The 20,164-nt window shown below is 37.0% G+C and overlaps 1 protein-coding gene across 1 annotated transcript; it reads left to right on the top strand.

Annotated features, from left to right (window-relative positions):
• Positions 1 to 1,288: 1,288 nt before the first annotated feature.
• On the top strand, positions 1,289 to 18,938 carry ttc39a (tetratricopeptide repeat domain 39A; the record flags this gene model as incomplete). The annotated part of the gene is made up of 17 exons (XM_079244846.1): positions 1,289 to 1,386; positions 10,952 to 11,083; positions 11,684 to 11,724; positions 11,931 to 11,998; positions 12,092 to 12,156; positions 12,254 to 12,353; positions 12,978 to 13,043; positions 13,672 to 13,780; positions 13,866 to 13,933; positions 14,024 to 14,083; positions 14,214 to 14,375; positions 14,535 to 14,626; positions 16,492 to 16,612; positions 17,380 to 17,491; positions 17,640 to 17,754; positions 18,423 to 18,539; positions 18,824 to 18,938. The coding sequence occupies exons 1-17, from the start codon at positions 1,322 to 1,324 to the stop codon at positions 18,936 to 18,938; spliced, it is 1,608 nt and encodes a 535-aa protein (XP_079100972.1). The 5' UTR covers positions 1,289 to 1,321.
• Positions 18,939 to 20,164: the final 1,226 nt, after the last annotated feature.

A 20,164-nucleotide genomic window follows, 5' to 3' on the forward strand; every position in this document is an offset into this window, starting at 1 on the left:
TTCATACACACACACATACTTCCACCCCAGAAGTCTTAATGGTTGTGTTATTGATCTTTCTATTCATTTATTTGCTGTAGCCACTCAGTTAAAGGACTACTCACTGTTAAATAAGTTAATTATTACAGTTGTTAATAACCTACTAATAGTAAATATTGCAACAGGTCATCAACACGCAGTTAAAAAAAAATCAATTAAATTTCTTTTTTCAGTGACTGCTGTTCACATGTAATTGACGCTGTAATTTTGCTTTGTTTGTGTGTTTGCTCATACATTAACACGAAAATCCACAAATTCATCTTTGGTAGCTGATGATGAATGTCCTGAAAGATGAATGTGTTTTACATACAGTGGTTTAATGATTTCAGGTTTGTGTGTTTATCTCAGAGCAGTTGCTTCTGTTATCAGGAAGTTAAGTTGGCTGCTGGTCATATGGTGAACACAGCAGTCACCCGCATGTCATTAGCTGAAGCTGCCCAGAGCTGTGTGTCTTTCGTGGTGGTGGTGTGTGCTCATATGAGATGAGTTTATTGTTCCTCTGTGTTCCTAATGGGCAGGAATGTGTAGTGCATTAGTCACTGCTGTTATACGCATTAGTTGTAGCTGTTTTACCTTAGCTTATGCACTTCTATTCCTCTGTTTGCTTGTGAGATGGAAACCTTTTGTGTTGCAGAGGTAATGACCTACTGACTGACTGCCTTACTGCTGTTAAATATAAATTAAAATGATGTATAACAGTGAATGATTCGCAGTCTTTTGAGTTAGAATTTCTGCTCTCACTTTGGTCACACTATGGACTTGTCACGTGATGGTCATGTGCAAGATGTAATAAACAGAAAGTAGCATTATCAGGAGTTTCTATGGCCATCTTTATTGATGTGTATTTATGTTGAAACTTGTCTTAAAACTTGTGATTTCATAAATAATGTGCAAGACCTGTTACTTACGCTGATTTCTTGTATAATTTGTAGTCTGATGCAAGCAGAAAGGACAGCATGCAAAGTAATTACAGCCGTCTGGTTTGGTTCATGCTGCTCGTCTTGTTGTTTCTGTTTTTCTGAGTGCAGTTTTAGTGGAGTGTTTAAGGGGGGGTTATATTAGTCAAAAATCTAATTCAGCCCTTTTCTACCCAGAAACAAACCATATATTTGTGAGATGGAGTCCAATTTCATGTATATAAAAATGCATAATTTGAATTAAACTGCTCTGTCAACCAACGGTATTTGTTTGGATATTTCATCTGCATTTTATGTAAATGTTGTGTTTATTTATTTTCTCCAGATGCTCTCGGTCAGACCTGTCTCTGGCTCTGGAGGACTGCATGGGCGCCCTGGATCTGTTCCTCAGGAATGACTTTGAAGAGGCGCTGGCCCGCCTCCAATCCAGGTAAGAGCACACAGCCTGCATTAATACACACCTTGTTCTTACCTGGCTTTGGATTTCTTCAGCATGCTAACTGAATCAAAGTTTTCTCCACCTCCCTACTTATAAGTTAATTTGCTTGGTTGAGTTTTTGGTCTTTGTAAAGCTATTCTGCACAATCCAGCACATGATCTGGCATGTTCGGTATTGTGAGCTGGTGGGAGTGTCTCAAAACCAGCACTGGAAAAAGTGTTTTATCCTCCTGCTTTCTTTTCTGATTATTATTAAACTATGTGAGTTGTTTAGACTAAACTTAATAAATCCAATATAAAAACAAAATGCAATTTTTTAAGAACGTCCGATTTAATACTAAAATGACTCTTGCCCCATTGCCCAACATTTAAAGGGAACTACCTTTAATAACCGAAGATCAGGCTCAGTGTAAAGGAACGTCCCATTCGTTTTAGCAGAACTGCTTTAATGCAGCCACAATGAACCAGAAAGAAGCATTGTCAAAAGGATAAATCCCCTATATGAGACAAATAAACATTGTAGGTTTGTAAGTTTCATGTTTCAATTTTAAAGTTTAGTTTTTGTTTGGATTTTTTTCATCAAATTTCCTGTTTTCATTTTCTAATTCAGCTGCTTTCATTTCTCTAATTTGTCCTGTCTCTTCCATCCTCTTTCCTGTGACATGAAAATCAATCTCAGGAAAAGATCTCTAAAGATGCCACATTTATGTCTGCTAAGCCAGAGCCCATGATGGTATTGGTTTGTCTGACTCTATCTGTTTGCAACATAACTCAAAAAGTTATGAAAAGATTTTGATTAAATCTTCAGGATTAGATTTTGGGGATTATCCGTATCGCCACCTGGATCCAGGAATTTTTTTTTAAAGAATTCCTTATTATGGGGAGATAAGGATAATTAATTGGACCTTCGCATTCAAAACTAAGGCCCACAATAATTGGCAAAAAAAAACAAAACAAAAACAAAACAAAACAACAATGGCTTAGTGGAGGCCTATGCTCTCCAAGTACTTCTAGTCTAAATGCATGTGCAGGATGCAGAAGAGGAGAGACATGCCACTGGAGCAGTGAATGAGAATGCAGATGTTTGTCCTTTGCAGGGGTATATTTGTCACTTGTTTTATTCAATCAGGGTGGGACATATTATTCTAGCTGTATATTAAATTTAAACAGATGAACACAGTTAATGGTCATCTGATTTTAATAAAACAATGAGCAGATGTAGCAAATGTAAAAACTGTGAATTAACCGTTTAAAGTGATGTTTCCGAAGCTATTATGTCTCATTTTGTCAATCTAAACAGTACAGACATAGAGAGGAGTCAAGAAGAGGAATTAAGAGGGTGAAAACTGATAAAAGAGAAGGGGGGGGGTTAGTTTTTATCCACCTGAGCATTGTCAGACCCTGTGTGTTTGTTTTTATAGTCCTATTCAACCTGTTGTCATTAGAAGACACAGCACAGTCATTGCACACCCGCATGGGTCCTGATTTGCGTAGTATTTGTGTAGAGTTATGGGATGTCATCTTCCCTGATGCCAGCCATTTGCCATGTTGTTTTAAGAAAAATGTTTTAAGAAAAACAAATAAAATGCATTTAAATTATAAGCATAAAGTTTCCTTAGTGGGGTGCTAATTATACATATTGCCATGAGATTATGTTGTTGTGTTCCCTTATTGCAGTCTGTCTGTTCGTTGACTCATTATACGTGGGCTGCATGTATACTTTTTTGTGTTCCTTTGCAGGAGTTTCTTATTCATTATCATTTTCAAATGAGCCCCCTTTTGGTTTGTTTACCAACCTTCCTCCCCTGTTTGTGTTCTTAATTTCTTCTGAAGTCCCGCCTAATGCTTTACTGACAGTAGTTCTATCACCAGGACAGAAAACGTGTCCAAGTCAGGGAAACAAATCTGAAAGGACCCAGAGAAGCTCTGCAGATGCTGGTACAAGAATTATGTGCACAACAGTAATGTTTACCTCAGTTCTGCATGAAAAGCACTTACCAACATGATAAAAATAACTTACATTGCAGCAGGAGTCCCTTTTATGAAAATAGCAACTTAGCAAGTAAACTCCAGGATTATAAACTAACTTCAAAGCTGTAAAGTGAGGCATCTAAAACATTTCCACCCCTATGTTTCTTCTTTGTGTGACTCATTGTACTCAGTTAGCTCAGCCTAGATGGTCTGGTTAAATGAGTATAAAGACAACTAAAGCAACAATACTGACAAGAAGATATTCTTTTCTTCCTATTGTCATTTCTCCTGGCTGGGCTTGTGCGTTGTTTATTGTGTCTTAAATTTATAATTTATTGTTGCTGAACACATGCATTCAAAATAATTTAAAGAGATTATAATCTCATATTTTTATGTGATAGAAAAACATTTTGTTTGTCTATTGCCATGTTTAAAAACTATTTTTATGAACAGTCCAACGTTACACTTTCTTCCAGCTCTTTTCATTGTTCTTCTTAATAAGCTCTCAGTTACTTTTTGTATCAATCAGCAGAGTCAGAGTGAACAGTGAGAGATTGAGTGTTTATTCAGATGACTCTTCTTATTTGTCTGAGCTAGCATCCTCATCACAGTCCTTCACTGTGTTGGAGTTTTACAATCAGTTCCAAGAAATTTTATCTGATCAAATAAAAGCAAACTTTATCTAACTGAAAATGGTACTTTACGTTATTTAGTCTTCCACTGAACGTGAAGATGAAAACAATTAAACAATCTTGGGATTTGTGTAACTGGCAGAATTAAAAACGTATTCAAATCCAATTTCCTTGGTATATTTGATCAGGCAAAAACAACATTTGACTATGTTCTGAAATTTCTGTCTTTAATTGGCAAATTAAATTGAATAAAAATGAATCTACTAGAAAAATGTTTTTTTTGTTCAGCATCCCTGTTTTCCTCCTTAAACCTGCACCAGCCACTTGGCCTTGAGGATCGCGCTTTGTCCTGTGATTTTTCAAATTTTATGCTATATTTGCAGTAATGAGCTCCAAGCAGGTGGTGAAAATGAAGCTGTGTTATGTGTAATGTATTGTTACTTAACTGCAGATAACTGATGCGTGTTGCATTTACAACATTTACACCTTGAACGCTCCAACTGATAATGGAGGTCTGTGTTGGTGGCCCAGTTTCTCTGTACATCCTGTTTTGCTTTCTCCTCCAGTAACCGAGTTGTAAAACAATCCTTGTAAATCTGAGCCCAATTCTGGAAAAAGAGTGGATTTAAAGCTTTCTTCTGTAATTGCATCTAATCATCTGTTTGTTCCCTCAATGACTAATGACGTCTTTCAGATTTGGAACAAATAAAACTTGAAATGCCCTATTTACTGGTAATCAATTTGCCAGTTTCTCATAATTAAATGAACACTGAAATACAGTCAGCAAACAGTTGTTTCCATTTGTACCACTTAGGCAGTTTTTGTTATTTGTATTGTATAATATACATTTTTTCCTCATAAAACTCAAGTTATAATGTACTCTTGCACAGTATATCTCTGCATAGCTGTTGTCCTGTGTTTGACTGATGTCAGTGCCAGCTCCAACAACTGCTCTTAACAGGACCTAGATGAGAGGTGACAAATGGGATTCAGTTGGTAATTACACACTCTGATTCAATGTATTTATAGCATTCAGTTTTGCTGTCAAAGGTCGACCATTGGCTTTCATATTCAGAGATTAACATACCAAATTAGCTTTCATGGCCCTAATATGAACCTAATGTGGTTCTGTGATAAAGCTTCACTCTTTCACCTGGTATAGACGTGTCCTTTGATTCAGTTTCTATCATCACTTTTTTCAAACTACTCAAGAAACTTCTCTATCATACAGAGAAAAATCCTTCTACTGACACCTTTGGCATAAAACTGAATATTTGAGTTGACAGTTTTCCAAAGAGTGGGTGACTTTGCAAGATGACCCCATGGTCTGACTGTGAAATGTTCATAGAAATTGTAAAGAAACCCAAAGCTACATCTCAGCCTCTGCAGGCCTCACATAAAACTTGTCAAGGTAATATAAACTAGTTTGGCACTAATGACATCCAAGGCACCTTGGAGCTGTAGAGTCAACTATGAAGTCCTCTGTACGCCAGAATTGTTTACATGGCCAGTTCTGGTGTACAACAACTGCAACCTGGCTAAAACAGAGTCCTGCTACTGGACAGGGCTTGCAAGCAGAGCAGAAAATCAGTGGCACCACCTAATTGTAAGACCCAGTACAGACTAGATGATTAATTGATTGATAGCTTTGTTGGTTGTTTGATTTTTCTTTTGTTTTTGTATTGTCTTTGGTCATGCGTGATAAGGACGCCAAAGACTTGAAAGAAGCTGTGCTTTATATTCTGTACATGACTCCATAGGAGGGTTGGGAAACATTTTTACCTCCTACTGCTTTGTGTTACGGTCACATATCAGTCTCACACCCTGTCTCAGGTTTTGTATTCCATCACTGTCATCAAGTTACTCTATTGTTCACTTCTTATTCTTTACCGTATTATCAGAACCTGTATCACACTGTTGCTATTATTTTTCCTCCACCTCACTTCTTGAAGGACGTGGGACACTCCTTAGACCCAATTTCTTTTCAGCACTAGTTTACAGTAATAATAGCTTCCTGTTAGCCTGTGTTTTGTGTAATTTTCTAGAGAGGTTGGTTTTACGGATTAAATCATTTGAGTTTTTGTGTTGCGCTTTTGTTAAAACGAATCAACATGTTGCACAATTGGTTTAATTTTTCAGCTCAGAAACAGTTTTACGTTTTTGTTGCATTGTATTATGTGGAGCCAACTTAGAAAGCTCTCTGTATAAATCAACTCTGACAACACCTGATTCTGCTCCTTGTGCACTGATTGTTTTTTCTTGATAATCCACCATCTTGTTGCTTCCTTTCTAGTAACATAAAGGATGTCTATGTACATGATTTGCTTGTTGCTGGTTTGTGGAAAACCAGTGTAGACTGAAATAAGACAGCGAGTTCATCTAAATGAACGTGCACATTCTGCCAAGTTAAATTCATTCTGTGTAAATAGTCAAACATTCAAGGTTTTCTTTCCTTTAGTGTATCCCTGCTTTAACAAAACAATAATACAAAACACGTATTGTGTGAGATTAAAATGTTATTTTGCATTTGAAATCAGCACTGAATTGTGGAAATCCTTTGTTTTTCATGGTTTGTGCACAACATAACACCACTCAACTGAACAGAGTTTTTTTTCTAGTTTGCACTTCACTCCAGGGTTTAATTAGGAAGCTGATGGTTTGTTGTCTTACACTTCTCAAATGTAGCTAATTATGTTTAGTGTTGCACATTGTATGAAAGAAGTGCTGAGGAACATATGTGCTGTGTCTTGAGGATGTAAAATATCAGCAAAGCTTTTGTTTTTCCAGTTAATTTTTCTCAATTATGTCCTCTTTGTCCTTTCCACATCTGTTTGTGCCATCTGATGCAGTCTAATTCTTTCTTTTGCTTTTTCTCTCTTCCACCATGGTACCGTGATAGGAGGCTACCTGTGCAACAGGCCCAGTAGTGAATTTTTGTTGCTACTATATACTTTACAGTCAACTGTCAACGGTGTTTTAACAAAGCTGAAGTAACTGAAAACAACAGCAGCTCTGCCATGAAGTAGTAGCTATGTGAAAGGAGAGAGTGGAGTCATCGGATGCTGAGGTGCATGTGCACAGAGGTCGCTAACTTTCAATTGCTAGACCTCCAAACTGTGGTCTTCAGATTAGCTCCACAATAGTGGATTGTGGTTGGGTTTCCATGGCTGAGCTGCTGCATCCAAGCCATACAATGCAAAGCATCAGATGCAATGGTGGTGTGAAACCTGCCGTCACTGGACTCTAGAGCAAAGGAAACATGTTCTCTGGAGTGACAAATAACCCTTCTCCATTTGGCAATCTGACAGACAAGTCTGGGTTTGGCAGTTGCCAGGGCAACAGTACCTGTTTGACTGCATTGTGCCAGGTGTAAAGTTTAGTGGAGGGGGGATTGTGGTTTGGGATTGTTCTTCAGGAGCTGGGCTTGGCCCTTTAGTTCCAGTGAAATGAACTCTGATAGCTTCAGTACACTAAGAGATTTTGGACAATTCTATATTTCTAACTTCATTGGAACAGTTTGGGGATGGTTTCTTTCTATTCCAACATGACTACACACCAGGACACAAAGCAAGGTCCATAAAGGCGTGGATGAGCGAGTTTGGTGTGGAAGAACTTGTCTGGCCTGCACAGGATCCTGACCTAAACAGGACAGAATACCTCTGGGGTGAATTAGTGGAGACTACGAGCCAGATCTTCTGGTTCAACATCAGTGTTTGACCTCAGAAATATGCTTCTCAAAGAATGGTAAAAATTCCCATAAACACACTTCTAAATCTTGTAGAAAGTTTTCCCAGAAAACTTGAAGCTGTTATAACTTCAAAAGGTGGGCCGACATCATATTAAACCCTATAGATCGAGAATGGGATGTCACTTAAGTTCATATGCATGTCAAAGTAGATGAGCGGATACATTTGGCAAAATGGTGTATTTGGTGGATTTCTGTGATAATCTTTTACAAACAGCCACCACCAGGGTCGAGCATTTCTGGAATCTTCCATGTGTGGTTATGTGAACATATATGTGAAGATGCCACTGGTCTGTTCCCAGCATACATAAACAAAATGGTAACTGAGTTATAACTCAAGGTATATACAATACTGTAATGTTAGTCAGACTAACATGTTTGCAGGCATTTTAAAACCCTGTTTTGGTCTCAAGATGCAAACACTTTAGTTTTTGTAGATTGTCATTTAACCCTGCTTGTTAGACTTACCAGAGGGAGCCAGGAAGGTATAAAGTTATGTTTAAGCTATGTTCAAATGTGAAAAACTATCTTTACTAAAAGAAAATACAATATGCAATATGGCTGAACAGACATGGGTTTTTAAAGTTTGATCGGTGTATGATAAAAAAAACTGAAATGAATATGTTCTCCTCCATTGCTGCTAGTTTATATTTAATTCTCAAAGCCAGTGAAAGCTTCTCCCAGCATGCATTGCAAGGAAGGCGTTTACACTTTCCTTGTTGTATGCATACCTAAGGGTGTTATTATTTCAAATACACACCTGTTTTGCAATGAGTTAATCACGCATGATAGTGTGTGAGAGATTATCCTGATTATGTGGATTCATTATATAAATCTGATTTACCAGTATGGTGAGCTGCAGAGTCATTTTTATTATTAACTGAGACATTATATTTTCAATTTTTAATCACTTCATTTATGAGAAAAGAATAAAAAAAAAACTTAAAAGCACTGACTATTCATGACTATAACATTAATTTTGAGTGCAATGAAAAAGATTTCAATGGAATGAACTAAAACAGGTTTCACTGAGCCTTGTTCTGGGAATCATGAGATAAAGCCAGCTGTACAAGGAGCAACCAGACAAAAATAATAATATAACATTACATTCTCATAGGGACTGCCACACATCAATTCATCCTAATGTTAATTGATTTATTAAATGTCAATGTAAATTCACAAATAAGTGAGGGGAAAAACATTTAAATAAAAAAATTTTTCCTTTCAGTAATTTAACAATAAAAAAAAAAGTGATTTAGCTTAATATCTGGGTAAATTATAGCTGGTTTGCTTAATAGTATACAGTATCACTGGCTTTTAATGTGCACCTTCCTGTAAAGCTCCAAATGTGATATGCAATATCACAATAATACAAAGCTATGATATTTAAAACTTAAATAAATGATTTATATAGTATAAGAAATATAATATATGGTGGTAATCACAGTTATATTAACAAGGGTTGTGTTCCACTTCTGTGCCTGTGTGAGCTGGATAACAACAACATACACAAGAACAGCATTTCTGTTTGCAAATTGATCGTATCCATAAGTTATATTTCATCTTTGTCTTTTTCTGATCTTTACCAAAGAGCTGCTGTATCTGCAACACTGTGAGATCATGTAGGATAAGTAACTGGTCAACAGTGTGTTTTTTTTATTTGCATGTTTTTACGGCTTCATCAGCCTTTGATTCCCAAATAGATCTGACAACAGGCTTAAATGTATTTGCTAGCTGTCTGTCCAGACATGCTATGAAGGCATTGTCTCGTCATGCTGTCATGTCCTGTTTCCTTTGATTTTAAATACAAGAAGAGTTTGTTCTTTGCAAAAACTTAAGATGTTTTCTACAACAAATATCGTTGTCCTTTTATGAGTTACAAAACCATGTTTTTTTTGAAAGGTGCCACTGTTTTAGTTAAGTTTTTTTTAATGCCCATTTGATCAAATATAACCATAAAAATACTAAAAGAAAACTAAAAATGGCTGCTGCAAATGTAAATGTTTTTCATGAGGGAAGCTCTCTCCATTGCTGCTCTTCCTGATATGTACTGACATGTGCAGAACTGAATGGGTGTGCCTCCACCCATGCATTATAAGCAAAGACATCACAGTGCCTTCCTTGCGTAATCAAACACTGTAGTGAAAATAAATGGAAGACCCAGGTTCAGAGCTGACAAAGATGATGCTGACTTAAATGCTGTGGTGAAATATTTGAAATTCTTAGCCACCTTTATTACAGCAAACAATTAAATCCACATTACCGATCAATCAGAAGAAGTTTTTTTGACTCAACTTTGGCTGTTTGTCATTGGAAATGTAAAGCAGGCAAATTTTCTGCTGCTCAGCTTGTGCCTTCACCTTCTTTGATTACTTGTATCTTTCTGCTTGTCTATGTTCTTGTAACGCATTTTATATTAATGTTAGAAACACGAATAAACCTATTTTGGTTTACATGAAGCCTTTCAAGTGCTTATTCGCCCCAATGACAGGCTAAAATACACATGGAAAATAACAAAGTTACACCTTTCATTCATGGATAAAATTGAGCAATAATTCTATAATATATAATAATAATTATAATGTTCTGTGTAAAATGAGTTTGTGGTCATTTTGATTATGTAACAGTGAAAAAAAGACTTCCTTAACCTGTAAAATCACAAAGGAGGAGCCACATGTGAATAGAAGTGAAATGTTCAGCAAGAAGACGGACAGCATTCCTGCCTGTATGTTAACAAAACATGCAAAATCGTGCCACATCTTTTTGCATGTAAACACAGGGTGCAGATAAACACTTAAAGCATTAATCATAGCTCTACAAAGGAGTTTTAAAAGAAACTGTTTCCAATAATAATTTAAAATGGAGAAGCAAACTTTTCTGACTAGTTCAACAAGAAAATCTGGTGGAAAAATGTAAATATGACTCACGTAAAAGAGCTAATAGAGCAACTTGTTAAAACAGAGGGTGTAATGCGACTTGTCAGAAGTCACAGATATAAATAGACGCAGCTTTTTCTCACACAGAGTTGTGGGTTTAGTCTGTCAAGTATTCAACAATTACTTTTGTTAGCAGTAACTTGTTATGCCTGGTATCCGTATGACCATTTCACCTCCTATTTTAGCTTAAATGTTTTTCTTCATCCCTGTCAGTCCTTGTAGTGTTTAATCTGTCTGAAACAATATTCAGCACATCTTTTCATTTATTTGCAGAACAAAAGACAGCATGTACCATGCTCTGACTTATGCCACCATCCTAGAAATGCAGGCCATGATGACCTTTGACCCTCAGCACATTCTGGCTGCAGGCAGCACCATGAAGGAGGCGCAGACTATCTGTCAGCGGTGAGACTTTCCCACACATTAATCTGTGACTTGGAAATAAGCTGTGACGGAGGTGGGTTTCTCTGTAGTTTCTCTCTAATTGAATCTCCAGGCAGGAGGGATGCAAGCCAGTGCAGAAACAAACACAAACGTTAGATTTTTGATGATTCAATTTATTTTAAGTTGAAAAAGAAAATGAGGGTGATGAGCGCATTAACAACTGATTTAAATCATCAAATACTGTATTTGGGGCTGTTTTTTATGGATACTGGATCCAATTAGTAACATCATCACACAAAACTAAAGAACAGTCTGAGATCATCCCAACACTCCTGCACAAAGAATCTTGCAATAACCCGTCACAGTTTGTCGTAAAGCCTCTGTGGGAACCCGCCATGCTTTGTACGGGATAACAAGACATCTCATCATCCCCACTCATATTTAAACTAACACTGATTGAATGTGAGAGCTGCAGTTCTCCTTCTGAAAGCTGGGAGTGCTGATAGGAAACTGCAGTAACTTGCCTCTCCTTAAATAAAACTGAGTCACTATTTCACAAGGAAACTTTTATTGATCAGTCAAAATTTTTATAGAATGATGGTTTTGTGATTTGTCTTTCAGGCATAGGAAGAAGTCAAGCTTTTCCAAAACCTTCACGGAAGGTCAGTAAAGTCCTCCTGCCAGCAGTTTAAAATTGAGGGTGTCTGTGATTTGCATGTGTGAAGTCGAGTGTTTCTGTGCAAGCCTGTGTGAAGGTTTGAAGCATGTGCATGTGTCAGTTTGATCATTATGCTACAGCTCATGGGTTCTGTTGAGCCATCGGGCCATCTCACTAAAAATAACTGTGGCGTAATCATTTCAACTCCAGAGGAACTCCATGCTGAAGTTTGCTATGCTGAGTGCCTCCTGCAGAGGGCAGCGCTTACCTTCCTGCAGGTCAGCAGAGACAAGTCTTTTGGCCACATAGACTGGGCTGAAGCTCCCACTGCTGATAATTCTTTCAACATACTTTTTACTTTTATTCCTCAGGATGAAAACATGATCAGTTTCATCAAAGGAGGAATTAAAGTGAGGAACAGCTACCAGACTTACAAGTAAAATTTTATTTTTATATTTATGATCAAGCTTGCATCATTTCCTGTTTCTTGGTAGACTTGATTTTCATCATGCTTCGTATTTCCCCCGTCACAGAGAGCTTCACACTGTCCTCCAGTCTGCTGGATACATTCATGGTGACAATCATGGCCATTTTGAAGGAGGTGTTAAACTGGGAGTTGGAGCCTTCAATCTAGTAAGTAGAAGTCTTTGGTTTAAAGTTTGTTGATCATTGAATATTTCCTTAGTGAAACCTAAAAAGAATAAAAGCTTGTGTGCATTCAGTTTGTGATGCTTATAATTAAACAAATGCAAATAAAAAATCTCAAAAAGAACAAAAATAACCTAATACGCAGACATCTGGTGTCATGTGGTACAGAGGAGGATGGACCCAAATCCAGACTCACAGGCAGTAGTCAGGCTGATGGGACTAAATATCTTTCATGGACAAAAGGATTCAATGGCAAAAAAAAAAACCTTAAATAAACATGATCACAAGAAAACTAGAGAGGGTAGATGAGGATCAATAAACAAAACATACCAAGGAATATTTACACTGACAGAGCAGATGACTTTGATCTGATTACCTAGAAAAAGAAACCAAAGCATATAGTTCAAAACCAAACCCAAAAAGCCACAGACCATGACAGCTTGCATGTTTTGATCTTAATTTGCTTCATATAAAAATGAATTGACAGTTTTGGACATCCAGGATCATGTCAGTGTAAATCATCCCATTTTAATGACAAAAACAAAACAAAAAAAGTGCTGGGATCCGGTGGCTTTCCTTGCAGTTATCCTGCTTGTCTACTTCTTGCAGATGATTTCCATGTTGCCCACCCGGACTCTCAAGCTACTGGAGTTTGTAGGTTTCTCTGGTAATAAGGTGAGTCCTACTTGGAGATGAGGGCTTCATATGTCTAAAAGAAGTATATTTAATTAAATCTTTCTGCTTTTGTTTGAGGTGCAACTTAATAATAGGTTAATAATACATAGAAAATGTATCTGTTACCTGTTACACCTTCCTTCCTTTAAAAGTAAACGTTTGTGTTAAAATTTGTGTACAATTGTAACACATTTAGACTAAGAATGAAAGTAAAGTTGTAAAATTCACACCTGTCTTTTTATGCTTAATTTTTATCACAATGAGTAATAATTAACTCCATTTATTCAGACTGTGACTCAAGGTTTTAGGGTGTTCACAGTTTTGGTCATGTAGTTTAGATATGATTTTTGTAGCTAATTTGCCTTTTCTTTAATTCCCTGAAGGCAAACATACCTTGTACTTTACATTATGTGCCTTCACATTATATACATTAGACTGGCACCCTAAAAGTACTCTGGCAGACAAGCTGACTCTGTCTGTCCCCCAGGACACACTGACTGAGCAGAGAAATGTTCGACAAACTACATTAGTGTGTTTACTGTGTCCTGGTTTTAGCACTTAATGAACAACTGATTGTCCATGAAAAGAGACTTGACTCAACTGTGTGTATTTGTTTGTGTTTTTGCAGGAGTTTGGTCTCCAGCAGCTTCAGGAAGGTTCTGCAGAAAGCACATTCAGATCCTTCCTGTGTAATATGTTGCTACTCTGTTATCACACTTTCATGAGCTTCATATTAGGTAAGCTAATGCACACATGCAGCTGCAAACATCCATAAAAATACACAAGGATCTCAGTTGGTTTAGTTGTGATTGTCCTTCACAGGGACTGGAGAAGGAGATGTTGAGGATGCAGAGAAACTTCTACAGCCTTATCTGCAAAAATATCCTAAGGTTTGCCAGAATTAAACTCTTTTTTATTTAAATACCGACTTTATTAGATGTGTCATGTTCCCGAACATGACTGTTTTTTTGTTTCTTCAGGGATCCATCTTTTTGTTCTTTGCTGGGCGAATAGAAGAGATCAAAGGTAATCTGGATGCTGTAAGTACTTCAAAACCTCACTTTCACTTCAGTGCTGCTGATTGAAAATCCATTACTGAATTGTTTTTAACATTAAATAAGGGTAGCATCAACCTATTAAGACAGGACTACTTTTCTGTGTTTCTTTTAGGCTATCAGGCGTTTTGAGGAGTGCTGCGAGGCTCAACAGCAGTGGAAGCAGTTCCACCACATGTGCTACTGGGAGCTGATGTGGTGCTTCACATACAAGAGGCACTGGAAGATGGCCTACTTCTACGCTGACCTGCTCAGCAAGGAAAACTCATGGTCTAAGGTTGGTCTCCATATTTTGTGATATAATATCTCTTAAAAAAGCTATTAACTGAGACTGTGCTTGAGACTGCTGAAACAAACCAGATGTGTCGTCTTTTTTTCATTTCTTTTAAAAAGGAAAATTGAGATTGCAGCAGTAAGCACCTTTTTCTCCCCTCAGGCAACTTATGCGTACATGAAAGCAGCCTACCTCAGCATGCTGACTGAGGATGATTGTCTAACCTTCGGGGAGACTGCATCAACTCTGTTCAGGTATACACTTTGATGCTACTTGAATTACTCACAAGACAGAAAACCAAGTAGACAATTCACTGTGACACTTATATACAGTGGTACAAAAAACTTTGGCATGTTTCATTTGAAACATGCAAATATATGGGATCACCAAGAAATCTGCGGTCTCAGACAACATTTACACTGCAAAATTTACTTAAATCTAAGTAAGATTAAAAATCTTAAATTGAGTACACATATGCTTATTTTTTTAAAGGTAAGATAATTCTTAGTTTTTATGGCAGAGAATTCCTCTTGTTTTAATAATATTTTTACTTGTTTTGAGAAGTCTTGACAAGCCAAAATTTTCTTGTTCTGATGGCAGATAATTTATCTTATTTTAAGCAACATTTGCCTAATTTTTGTATATTTCTTTTCTTGTTTTTTAAGGCTGAGTTTTTGCAGTGTATTAAGGTCCTTAAAATTTTATCTTCTGAACACTGAGGATGTTTTGTATCACTGTATAGTGTATAATGTCCTGAGCTTTCCAGAGCATATTCACCACAATGTCAAATGTATTTTACTCCATCCACAGGGTGGCTCATGTTTCTATGACAGAGTGCATTTTTTGCCTTTCTGTAACACTTTCTTAAAGCAGTCCTGCAAATGCAAAAATGCAATCAGTATTAGCATTTTTCCTCTTTTCCTGCTATAAGACATCAATACAAAGCAAAGAATAGTTTGCCAGATGTCAACTTTGACACCATGATGGGGAATATGCATACAATGAATTATTTTTCATGAATAGCAATGTGTCTGTTGCAGTTATGACATGAAAATGTGCCACCCAGGGTCTAGTGGTTCATTAAATTTTCAGGGCTTTGGCTTTTTATCCATCATTGTTAGGAAAGGTCTAGTTGATCCTAGATTAATGTCTTTACAAATATTCTCACTCATCAAACAATATCCCCACAAACAGCAGCTGGGCTTCTTCTTAGCAGATCCTGAGCAACCTAAATGTGCAAGACAAAACCAGTTATAAGGACAAAAGTTAAAAAGAAAAAAGGAGGTTCAAGTGCTTTTTTTTCAAGTGAGTTTAGCAGAACATGAAGGCATTTTTGTTTACAGTATTGATAAAAAAGGAAATAAAAACTTTGGTGTGACAGAAAAAGACTTTCACAAAAATTAAGTTGACTCTGGAGTGATGGTACACAACTCTACACTGAAATACTTACTCAGATATGAGCTTCATGGATGAGTCATCTAGTTTTCTGCAGCCTCGCCACAAAACTACTCTGTCGTTTTGCATATGTCTATCTAAATAATGCACTTTTAAATCAGAGTTTTGTGCTGATGCAGTTCAAATTTGGCATCTTTGCTGCACAAAGCAAAGGTGTGTTTGGCAATAAAGAGATGCATGACATCAGTCAAAGATTAACATCTTTAATTGTTAAGCATATTGGTAAATATGTCATGGTTTGGGTTTGTGTTTAAGGTGGTGCTGGAAACAATTTCTGAAAATAGACTAAATAACATCCCAGCAGACATCACAGTATTTATTAAAAAAAAGTGGAAGATGGACCAAGGATTTCTTCACAACAGAATAATGATTCTGAATACATTTTATGTCCTCTCGTAGTTGAAGTACCCCAGCCCATTACTGAAATTATGTGGTCAGTATTCAGAAGAGCAAATCCTAATGATAATATTTATAATAAAAACCTCAAACAACAAGACGCATTTAGTAAAAGAAAAAACAAAAAACAAAACAAGACTCCCAAACAAAAATTCAAGCATAAACTGTAATACTTGCAAAAGTATGTTGCTTTATTGCTTTAATGGATGCTATATGTCACTTGTTTTGTCCATGCCTCTTATTTTTATTTGTATGCTGTATATTTTAGGCAGGTCCCTGGGCTGAAACAGAAAATAGCAGGGAAATCTTTACCAACAGAGAAATTTGCTATCAGGAAAGCCCGCCGCTACTTTGCAGAAAAACCCGTTCCTCTTCCAGCTCCTCCTCTGGTCAGTATTTAATGATGATTGTTGTGCTGCTTTCACATTACTTGTAGCTGAAAGTGAAGCTCGAGGATTTTTTTCACGTTATTACAGTATATTGTATTGTTTCTTTGATGTAACTAGTTTAAATGATGTATTATTTCATGCAAAGCATATAGTATGTTCCCAATGCCCTACTATACCATTGTTATAGTTTCCACACAGTCATCAGGTGAATGCATCAAACGTCTGCACATGAAACCACAACTTTAATCAGAACACTGGCTCTAATTCACAGAAATTTGCAACCAAGAATAGATAGGCTTCTTAGAAAGCAAAGCCACTTTGAAACAGGAAACTTACCTAATGCAGTTCTAAAGTATGGAGCCCGCCATCCATCATGCTTTTATTTAGGTTGCTAACATCATGTCTGTCTATTCAACGTTCACAGGCATTTATGTGGATTCTTTGTTTATTTGAAGGATTTGGCTGTGATCATTTAGCTGAAACAGCTGAGCTCCATGACAATTTGAAAAGTGAAAAATTAACATTATTCCTTTATTTATTAATACATTATCTATACTGTTTAGTCTAGTTCTGAGTCACAGGGAAGCTGGAGTCTATTTACCAGGCGAGAGGCAGGGTACACTCTGGACAGATCACAGGAAAAATTAATATATTACGTCTTAATTATGTTAAAGTTAGGTTTTAGCTTGATCCAAAGTAAGTCAAATGAGAAATACTGACCACTGTTTGATATTCATATACAGTATTTGCATCTGTTTGTTGTCTAGGAGATGATGTACATCTGGAATGGCTATACAGTCATTGGCAAACACAAAGATCTAACTGAGGGCATGCTGAAAACCCTGGATGAGGCACAGGCTAAACTTGAAAGCATCCCAAGTATGTATCACCCAGACCTAATTTTGAAAAATCTTTTTGTTTTCTTTTATTGATAATAAGTTGGATGATAGTATGTTTGGTGCAAAAAAGATTCTTTGTTAAATTCAAGAATAACCTTTGCATCTGTTTGGTCCTCACCCTTACTCAGGGTCAGAGTTCTCCATTGATGATCAGTGTTTGCTGAGCCTTTTGAAGGGACTCTGTCTCAAACACCTCGGACATCAAGAGGAGGCTGAACACTACTTTACCCTCGTCCTCTGCAAGTACGCCTCTGTCACTCATGCACGTACAGTCGACCACATGCATAGCAAAACAAGAGAGGCTTATTTCCTCCTTATGTTTTTGCCACTCAACAACTGGGTTTAATTAGTCCTCCATCTTTTAGAGGAAACAGTTTGTCTCAAATGATTGAACCTTCTGAGCCCCGAGCCTATTTTTAGGCTTCTGGTTATAAAATTGCATACCTTTAATGAAATGAGTTTATCTCTGCAACCACAAAGTATATTTCAAAACTTTTGAAATAATAATGAAAGCAATACTTCTGTTAAGATGTGTAAGGTACTGTACATGTCACCGGTGAAGAATAAATACAAGGAGCATGCAGCATAAATAAATAAAGCTTGTGGCTCACCCAAAAAAGATCACTTTTAAGATGAATATGAATATATCTTTTAAATGATGCAGCTGTAGCTCTGAACTTCAAATCACAATACATTTTATGAGCATTGTCTCTGCAAAGGTTAACTCTGATAGAGTGAAGAAGAACATAATAACTGATATTTTGATATGCTCACTTCAGTCTTGTCACATTTTGGCACTGTCTGTTCTCAAAGTCCCCCAGTTTAAAGACATATTTTTTAAAAGGTTAAACAGAATGACTGCTTAGACTTGACTGACAGACCCTGACCATTATGTTTTATGTTGTCTACAGTGAGACTCAAATCAAGTATGATCACTACCTAATTCCTAATGCCCTACTGGAGCATGGTCTGCTGTGTCTGGAGCAAGGCAGAAGGGATGAAGCTATTAAACTCCTAGAAGCTGCAAGGTAAGTCTCTCATCCAACAAGCTAGAATCAAATAATTCAGTGAGTCTTTTACGTTATGATCGTCCACTTTCTCTATCCATTTTAATAAATCTTTTTTTTAATGCATTTTGTATCTTTAAAGCTTCTCTGAAGTATAGTTTTAACATGTTTTTTGTCAAAGTAGCCACTAATTCAATAATATTATTCACAGCTGAGCTGATTTAGTTGTTGACTAAAGGACTACTTAAGTGTTATGAAATTCACCTTGGATGTGACTGTGAATGTCTTCTCTTGCTCTGTTTCAGGCACAATTACAAAAACTATTCCATGGAATCTCGGACGCACTTCCGTATACAGGCTGCTTTGCATAAGGCCAAGGGAATTGGAGAGAACGGCATCCATGCGCCCTCTAGCCCCTAACAGACAGAGGAGAGCACACAAAGGCAGAAGGAACTCTCTGTTTCTCCAGTCCCACGATGCAACACTCAGCCAGGCCAGCCCCGCCTTTTAGTGAGGGCAATTTGTTTGATCCATTGAAAGTTTTGGGGCAGAAGGGGCTCGTTTTTGTCACATGTGCCACCCCTACGGACAGTTGCAGCTCTGTGCAGTCTTTACTAGACTTTGATGAACTTGCTTTGCCTTGATCCAGAGAAATATTACAGTTAGCTTTACTTCATTGTGTGATTTGAAATAGAAATGAGTTGAAAAACATGTTTTTCATATGTATGAAACATTACCTCCAGCAGGCTTCTGTGTCTTTAGCTGTGGTGACACATAATAGGTGCACTACAGACAAAAAACACACTCAGCTTTTTGTGAAATGTGCTGTAGATTGTTCCAACTACTAACCATGATATATTGACAGGCTGGACCTGATTAAATCTGCATACCAAACAACTTTCATGTAAATTAGAAGTTAACTCCACCCAGCCAGCAGCACCATCTCACAAACTGGCCGCGAAGCCCTTTCACATTTTTATTTCATGTAAATAAGAGATTATAAGGTGACATGTAATTATATGGAGATATAATTAGATGCAAGGGTATATAAGATCATGCAATTTACCATGTAGTTTATGAGGATTATGAGATCAATTATAGATTTAATGTGCCACCGATCAATGTCAGACTCGTGTATTTACACAACCCAATCACTTGATTATTGTGTTTGTCAGAGTGAGAGAACATTTTATGTTTCATGTATTTTACATTTTCTTTCATTCATTGACAAACATTGAAACAATGAAAACCACACATATAAGAAGTTATCATTTCTAAAATGCTGTGCATTCACAGTTAAATTTTGTGGCTTTTGCACAGAACATTTTAAATCACCCACACACTAACACTCTGGAGTAAAACGAATATATATCAGTCAGACTTGCCGCGAGAGTTGTTCTTTACATTTATATACTGTAAAATGCTCCTTTTACACAAATTGTCCTGTTTTGAGTGGACAGAAATATTTGTCTTTTAGAAAGGCAGACTCCTTTTCTGCTCTTGGGGTGTGGGATGAGCTCCAGCAGTACTTGAGCTTGAACAAACAGGCCATTCACAGGGAGCTGCAAAGGGCTGCCTGTAGCATCTCTAGTAGGTGAAGAAACCCTAAACAACTACAACAGCAACCTTCATAGTGTTTGTGCATT

The sequence above is a fragment of the Telmatherina bonti genome (genome assembly GCF_933228915.1).
Source record: "Telmatherina bonti genome assembly, chromosome: 8".
In the NCBI taxonomy this organism is placed as follows: domain Eukaryota; kingdom Metazoa; phylum Chordata; class Actinopteri; order Atheriniformes; family Telmatherinidae; genus Telmatherina; species Telmatherina bonti.